Source organism: Morus notabilis, unplaced genomic scaffold, assembly GCF_000414095.1.
Source record: "Morus notabilis unplaced genomic scaffold, ASM41409v2 Scaffold416, whole genome shotgun sequence".
NCBI classification, from domain to species: Eukaryota; Viridiplantae; Streptophyta; class Magnoliopsida; order Rosales; family Moraceae; genus Morus; species Morus notabilis.
In genome coordinates, this window is record NW_010368049.1 from 70,806 (window position 1) to 79,283 (window position 8,478).

Sequence of the window (8,478 nt, forward strand, 5' to 3'; positions counted from 1 at the left end):
CATCATAGATTGAATCGTGATAAAGTGAGTCAAATACGTATTATTGCCATATAGACATATATCAATATATATGTACATATGTATATAATATACCTAAGAAAAAAATACATATTTTGCTTTTTATTGATGACGGATTGATGAGTGAGAAATCCTCGTCTCGGTATTGAGGCGCTGTAGCCTTGACATGTTACACAAAAACTGAATCAAGCTTTTGAGTTATAACTTGAGTTGAGTTACACATTGAGTGTAGATTTTGAGTTAAGTTTGAGTTATAACTTGAGTTGAAGTTGTAACTTAAGTTTGTATTTGGTTGTGTACATTTGAGTTGTGGTTTGATATAAAAATATTTTTTGAGTTTGTGTTTGAGTAAGTCAAAACTTAAATTTATTTTTAGATAGTATTTTAATAAAAACTCAATGCTGATGAAAAATTTTAATAGGGTATATTGGTCTAGTTTTATTCGTCTTTTCGTTGTCAACGCATAGAAAAAAAATCATCTCAATCAGAATTAAAATGAAAAAGTTATAGCATTTTTAAGAATAAAAAAAATATTGTTCATTAATTTGAGTTCGAGTTTTTGAACTCGAGTTGAAGGGAAAACTTTGAACTCGAGTTTTAGTTCTAAACTCGAGTTCAAACTCGAGTTCAAACTTAAAAGAATATGAATTCAAATAAAGTTGTAACTCGAGTTACTTTTTTTTTTTTTTTTTTTTTTGAGATTTTCACTCAAAAACTAGCTCCCCGGACAGCCCCGGTTTCTTGTTGTTTATCTTTTTATTGTCGTTGTTTATATGTTCTTGTCGTTTTTCATTTTTATTGTTAATCAATTCCGTATCGTCATCTTCTCTGTTGTGTTTCTGTTTGTCGTTTCTTAAATATTTATTTGAGCGTTTTAAGCTTTGAATTTCTATCGTCTTTTGGTTTATCTGTATGTGTTTTCCCATTTTTTGTCGTTTGCATGTTCGTTATCGTTTAATTGCTGTCTTTTTTCTTTCCTTTTCGCGTTTTTTTTTTATACAAAACAACCCTTCATCCAACCCCTTCAGTGCCACTAGACCAAGATGTCTTGGGCCTTTTATTTTCGTGTTTGATGCCGTTTACATTTTAGTTATTATACTGTCGTTTTAGCTTTCATTGTAGCCATTTAGATCGTTACTATTGTGTAAAAATAAAAAAATAAAAAAATAATAATAAGATTATCTATATTTGACTTTATAAATATTTTATGAAGACAAACACGAACCAAAAAAAGAAAAGAAAAGGCAAAAGAACAAAAAAAAAAAAAAAAAAAGGTTTGCAAAACGTTTTGTAAATTTTGAGAAGAAACCCATTGAGTTTCGTAATATGACATAGATAGATTTGAGAATATATATAATATATAAGGAGGCAACGAAAAAACAATAAAAAATGAGAAGAAATAAAAATAAAACGTGGAAATAAAAAAAGTATGAGAGGACTAAGAAACGTTTCCCGTGTTATCACCCCAAAAAACGCATTTACCTTATAGTATGGATGGATATAGACGGTATATCTTCGGTCTAGCTTGTAGCATTTTGCTGTCGTCCTATAAATCTTATTGTCGTTTTTTACTTTATATGTCGTCTATGTGCTCTATGTATAAATATATATAATGTGCTATTATATTGTTGTTCTAATGTTTTGTTCTCGTTATCCATGACAACAATTACGTTAAGTACACAGCTTTCATGATTAGACAAAAAGAATTAGTAGGAAAATAAAATCTTGCAATTAAGTACCTATATCGCTCTTTGAATTTCAAATGCTTCCAATCACCACAAAGCCTAGGCTTCGATTAATAGGAGAGATGCAAAAACAAAAAACAAAAAAAAAAGGGCTTACGAACGTAAATGATGATAGCAGAGATAGTGAAAAATGGAACTCGAAAAATCAAAACAAATGCCGTAAAACTAAAATCCACCCACCATTAGTGCTCGACGAAATCTCCGGACGATGGAATCCAGCATCTTCGCCTCCATCGGCTCCGAGATCGCGGGAATCATGTCCGCAGCAGTCTCCATCTGCATGTTCTTCGCCGTTCTCCTCGTTTACTCCCTCTCGTCTTCTTCTACCGCCACCGCCGCCGCCGCCCAAGTCCGCACCGCCGCCAACCTCATATACCTCGAAGACGCCTCCGAAAAGCTCGGAGGCGCCCTCCTCAACGCCCTCGTCTTCGTCCTCCTCTTCACCCTCGTCTCCTTCCTTCTCGTCCTCCTTTACTACATCCCCTTCACCACTTTTCTCAAGAAGTACTTCTCCATCCCCGTCGACTCCCTCCTCCTCTTCAATTTCTCCGTCGTCGGCGCCCTCTCGCTCTTCTCCGCTGAGTTTCCGATAATCCGGCGCCAATCCTGCCTGGTCTCTCTGTGGATTCTTGTTGCCACTTGTTCGCCAGATTGCCCGAGCGGACCACTTGGAGCTTGCTCGTGGCATTGGCATTGTATGATCTCGTTGCCGTTTTTGGCCCCCGGCGGGCCGTGGTACTGCGGAGAGAAGCGGAGATTCTTTGGCCGCCATTGGCGCTACTGGTGTCGGATTCGGGCAACGTCGAGCTTCAGACGATGAATTGGATGAGTCGCGAAAGTCGTGAAGTGGTTGATGAAGAAGATGGAGACGAGGGGTTGCGGTTGGTGGGGAATGGCGGCAATTCTTCTTTGGATGAGGAAATGTCTCCTCTTATGGAATTACTTAATGGAAATGGGGAATGAGAGAGAGGTCACAAGTAATGGAGGGATTAAGCTTGGTTTAGGGGACTTCATTTTCTAAGGTGTGCTTGTGGGCAGGGCAGCAATGTGCGATCTCACGACGGTGTATGCGCGTTACATCGCGGTCATCTCGGGACTTGGCTGCACTCTCACTCTGTTGTCCGTGTACCGGAGACCCCTGCCCGCGCTCCCGATTTCGATCGCACTGGGCGTGGTGTTTTACTTCTTGACAAGGTTTTTGATGGAGCCTTTTGTTGTTGGGACGGCCTTAAACCTGTTGATGTTTTGATCATCCTCACATTTTTTATATGAGGTACGTTGCTGTTTTAGTGAAGGAAATCCTGATCGTGTTTTCATGTTGGGCATTTTGATCTGCTATACAAATCAAAAGATACTAGTACTATCTCATGAAATGACAATTTCTTCTTAACCATTGGATTTTCTAACGGATTAACCTACTTCATAACAACTTGTAATTGAAATATAAGTTTTTTGACTTTACTTTTCAGGTCATAATTCTAATAGAAAATCCAATCTTTTCTTCACTGAATGAGAATGTTAGCACATTTTCCTTCTTAAGCTTTTACCGTGGTGTTTATAGAGTACGAATGACAATTTTTGCCTTTTGTTTTGTGCTCAAATTACTCGAAAGCTCATGCCACTTATGCCCACCGTGAATCTGTTGCTCAGTATATGATTATTAAGAGCAGATGTGTAGCATATAAACTGTTTCGTGACATTGATAATTTTCAGCAATCACGCATTTATGACTTATCTTGTCTTCTGGTGTTTGTTGAAAGTCCGTTCTACCTTGAAATGTTGAATTTTAATTCTTTTTTCTTAAGGATCTGTGGTGGGGGGGAAATAAAAATACAAAATCCTTTCGACTAAAAAGAAAAGGAATCAAGAAATAAACAAAAACATGTACACGCGTGCATTTCTGTAATTAACTTGCAATCCTCACTTATGGTATTAAACAAAGATTCTAGTTTTGCGCTTTGCTTTCTTTTAACAACTAAGACCCTGGTTCGGCACATCAGGCAAATTCAGCTCCCACGATCTTAATCTCCACTGTTGAATGGGCGCTCACCGAGCTACCATACAAACCTGAAGCGATGAACAATGCCAAGGCTGAGCTTACACCAGTGGTGGGAACAAACAGAAAGGCAGAAATGGGTGACGTTTACAATCTTCCGCTCATAGTCCTGCTGAGAGGCTACGCCTGATACCAATTTCTACGGATACTTTGTAAAAAACACAGGTGTGAACGTTTGGGCAATCTGATGAGACCCCGATGTTTGGGATGACCCTTGTTTCGTCATGCCTGAGAGGTCCATCAACTCGAAAGTTTATCATAAAGGGCAACATTTTGAGCCACTTCCATTTGCAGCTGGGCAAAGAATATGCGCGCCTGCGCACATCTGTAATTGGCTGCTTTACACTTTGTTTTGCAGTCATTGCTTCATCATGACTGGAAACTTGATGGCAAAGTTACCCGAGAAATCATGGATAGGAAGGACATGTTCAGATTAGATTGCGCTTGCAGTGCCCAGTGAGCGCGTAGCAGAGGCTCAAGTGTCAAGTGGATCAAATGCACTTAACTCCCTTCTGTCGTAAGATATCTTGCCTAAAGAGTAAAGCCTGCAATGCATATGAGAGATCAGTTTCCATCTGAGGAGAAAAATAAATCTAAGAGGAAATAAAAGGTTTTATAGAAATGGATATCAAAGAATTCCTAACAGAAAATCCTAGAAAAGAAGATCAATGGACAAAGCCTTTGCCTAATAAACGAGATCTTAATTAGATACCTAAAGAACCCTGAAGGACCAGAGATTACCATTCTCGTTTCTCAAACTTCAAAGCAGTCATAAGGAGTATTATCTTGCAACCAATCATGATATGGCCTGTTCCCTGACCATCTTTAGCCCATTAACACCACCAATTCTGCAGAAATAATTCAGGCCAAGCAGAAGCTCCGTGACCGCAGCTTCCGTTTTTACTTGATTAGCATGGAAGAGGGTCTGCATCAGAAGGATATTTGTTCTGGAAACCTCGTGCTGCTTCTCAATATTTCGCTCAGAATGCCATCTTATCGTATTATGAGCAAGTGGAGCAAGCCATTCCAATATCCGCAGGAGTGCCACATTCCACTCTGCTGCGAGGGCAGGATTGTAGACAGATGAACCCATAGTTATGGCATAGGACTTGAGTTTTGCCCTCAAAGTGGTTCTTATTGTCGTAGGTAACATATTGTATAGGTCATCTCTTGCGTCAGGACTGATCAAGTGAGGTGATGAAGCTAGTTTCTCAATCAATATGATAACATTTGCATAGTGAAGAGCTAAAGCAGCATCCCCAAGAGTAGAGGCACGTACATTCAACAATTTACCATTGGCATTGAACAGTGCTAATTTAAAATATACGTTGTTACTTGAAGAAAGAGGCGCCTTACTAGATCTTTTCGTATAGTCAATATTTTTTACATAAGTAGGGAGCAGCCTCATGGAACCACCAGCTGTAGGCTTGCAACTCTCTACAATAGGCGATTGACTCCCGCCAATCATGCAGCCGCCAAAAGATCCGCCATGCCGCTTGGATTTCGAATATTTAAACTTTCCACGTTCTGCAGATGACTGGTGATGATCTTCTTGCCTCCTTCCGTTCATTGTGTTCTCATCACTATTCATCCCTGACGTAATTGATCTTGGAGGTCCAGAAGAAAAGCCGCATGCCTTTGTCTCAGATGGATAAAGAGAAGAATGCATAGCTGCTGAAAAGGAAGGGGTGCGATGGATATAATCAGAATTTCTAGGTTGACAGTAAGTCTTCTCTTCTTCAGAAGCCATTTGATTAACTCCAAAGACAAGTTTAATTCTTTCCAATATAGTAAAAAGTGATCTTGCCATAAGCCGAACAACATAGTCATAAGTTCTCACCCATGGAGACATCCCTCGCAAATTCTTCACTTCTTGACGTTGCCACATCACCTTCTGCTGAAACTCGAGCAATTTCACCCGGTCTAGCTGAGCATTAAACTGCATTCTCCTCAGAGTTTGTTCAAGCTCAGCCAATACATCTTGCTCATGTGATAATTGCATCGTAACAGCAATGAACCTTTCCATTTTCTTCACTTTCTTCTCCATTTTCTTCCATTTATATGCCCAACCGAACCACTGAAAATCATTGTGAACCGGGTCCATATAAAATTCTTCGAGACGGTGATACACAGGTTCTCTGCACCTCTTGCTAAGCCTCACCACAGATCTAGAAAGACATCCAAAATTCTCAATTATCTCCTCCAGTGCAAGTTCCATTAGGTATTCTTCATCCTCGGATACAAACCTTTTAACCCCAGCTGAGTCTGCAATCTGTTCTCTCAACCTTAGAATTTCTTTGTCACTCAAAGAATGCCATAAATTAACCAGCTTTGACATCAACCCAGCAACTTCAAACGCCAATATTCCAAGGACAGGGTCGGCAGACTCTGCAGAACTCTTCCAAGGAAACCGCAAAATCCCCATTTCTTATCCTATTCAAGTGTATAGGATCTCCAACAGAATTTTCAATGCACTCCTGGACTCCTGTGTAAGGATAATAATTTATCCTTAAGCATGGTACAAATTAGATTGCAAAACCCTCAATTATAGCACTAAAAAGAGATTCTTTAAATTTTCTTCTCCATAACAAAATATCAATCATTTGATACAGATTGAAAGACGAAGAGAACAGAAGTGGTCATCGACTTGACTAACCTAAAATCCGGTTATAACCTAACCCTCCGTTTGCATGCCCCAGAAGCTGCAAAAGGATAGAAATGAACAAACAATGCAGATTTGAAAAGAAAATATACCAATTTTGAGCTAAATAAAACATGAAATCGAGCTAAGTAGCGATTGCAAACTTAGCCTAGCAGTAATTCCATACTCACCTCTAATGTTGAGGTCTAGAGTTCTAATGCGCCCCCCTGCCCCAAGTTATAGAAATTGAGCTAAGTTGACTAGTAAACTAAGCTAACCTAGTTTTCTGACCAAAACAAACAATAATCCACAAAAATTCTTCTCAAAATCACACAGCTCAGGACAAAAATGTAAAAAAATTTTGTCCCCTTTTCTGGACATTTTCCTTGGCAACAAAACAAAGAATTTATCCACTTATAGCAAAAACCTGAAAGCAAACGCGGAATCATCTAAACTTAAACCCTCTGTTTGGTTTCCAAGAATGACAAACTAATTTTGAGGTAAATCAAACACATAATTGAGCTAAGTTGACTACAACAATGAAGTCAAACCCAACTTTCTGTTCTTTACCGGACATTTTCTCAGCAACCAAACAAACAATTGCTCAACTACCACATAACCGAAACAAAAACACACAAAATTTTGAGCTAAAATAGTAAATTAATACAAAACAACAAACCAGACAAAATCACAAAATGTAACCAGATTTAAACAGAAAATCAAAATTACCTTTGAAGAAGTACCGGAAAATCAAAATGTACGATAGCTTCTTGTGAATCACTGTACTGGGCATTAATGGCGCGCGTTCGTCAAATAGCTAAGAACGACAAGGTAAAGACAGACTTAAGAAACGGTCAAACCGAAGACGAAAACCGCATATTTCCTTGTTTATGCTTCGGATATACATGTGATATTGCCAAGGCCAAACAAAACTTTAAAAAAATAAAAATAAAAACACTTTCCCAATCGAAGAAGGAAATCGGAAGAAAAGACTTGGAGTTAGTAAGATTTGCCTTGGACCAAAAAGAAAAGCTTTGGGAATTGGGAGTCTCCTAACTTGGTTTAGATAAGGGAATATGGATACGGGGAAACAGGGGAGTGTTTTTTTCTTGTTGGGCTGTGCTTGGTCTTGTGTGAAAGTGAAAGTTGTAGGTGGGTGGCAATTTTGGAATTGGAAGGGTGAGCATGTGCTTGTCACGTGAGACAATTTGATGAATAACTGCCCTTTATAGTGAGAGCTTACGCATAATCGGAATGAGCATGAATCGGAGTGAGTAAGATTCGGAGTGGGTAGGATTCGGAGTGAAGAATCGAAGTCAGAATAAGCTGTTTACTTAGTGATAGGATTCGAAATCGAAGTCATTCCAAATCTCATTCATGCGTTTACTTACACCCAGAATGAGAATAAAAAAGTGTAAAAGTATTAATATACCCTTTAAATCAATTTGATATTTTCAATTTAAAAAATATATTGTGTACCTATTATATTAAAATTAATCATAATTAAAATATTTAGTGTAATAATTAGGTACTAAAATAATAAATATAAATTGTACAACTATTTAAAATATAAAAATAAATTTTAAAGAAATTTAAATAAAATAAATAAAAATAAAATATAGTGTTAAAAAATAAAATATATTATTAATTTATTAAAAAATAAAGTACATATTTATTATATTAAAGTTAACAATAATTATGAAATAAGGGTATAATAGTAAATTGATATTAATATTAGGAATGAGAGTCTCAATCCCAAGGGGGGCATGGGAATGCCAATCCCATTCCTCAATTCCAAATTTGAGTGGGACCTACCAATCTTACTCCCATTCCAGGATAAAAAAGAACAAGTAAACATGGGATTGACTCCCATTCCCCACTCTCATTCTTCAATCCTGATAAGTAAACATGCTTAGGGGGCGTTTAGTATGCGAGAATCAGTAGGAATCATATTCCCAAGAAAGTGATTTAGGGTAATATGATTCTTAGGAATAATACATTACTGTGTTTGGTTCCAT

The 8,478-nt window shown here is 37.9% G+C and overlaps 1 protein-coding gene and 1 pseudogene across 4 annotated transcripts; one reads left to right on the forward strand and one right to left on the reverse strand.

The window, feature by feature from the left end:
- The first annotated feature begins 1,971 nt into the window (after positions 1-1,971).
- Positions 1,972-2,726, forward strand: LOC112094651 (annotated as a pseudogene).
- Positions 2,727-3,634: 908 nt separating this feature from the next.
- On the reverse strand, positions 3,635-7,541 carry LOC21395986. Of its 4 annotated transcripts, none has more exons than XM_024176135.1 (4): positions 7,190-7,541; positions 6,476-6,521; positions 4,561-6,304; positions 3,635-4,364 (listed from the first exon to the last, which is right to left on the reverse strand). In XM_024176135.1, the coding sequence occupies exon 3, from the start codon at positions 6,242-6,244 to the stop codon at positions 4,616-4,618; it is 1,629 nt and encodes a 542-aa protein (XP_024031903.1). In that variant the 5' UTR covers positions 6,245-6,304; positions 6,476-6,521; positions 7,190-7,541; the 3' UTR covers positions 3,635-4,364; positions 4,561-4,615. The 4 variants fall into 4 exon arrangements, with proteins under 4 accessions (XP_024031903.1, XP_024031902.1, XP_010112514.1 ...); XM_024176134.1 differs by having other exon boundaries at positions 4,561-6,327; XM_010114212.2 differs by lacking the exon at positions 6,476-6,521.
- Positions 7,542-8,478: the final 937 nt, after the last annotated feature.

Coding starts and splice junctions, on each gene's coding strand:
- LOC21395986 (XM_010114212.2), bottom strand. CDS start 6,244: ATGGGGATTTTGCGGTTTCCTTGGAAGAGTTCTGCAGAGTCTGCCGAC.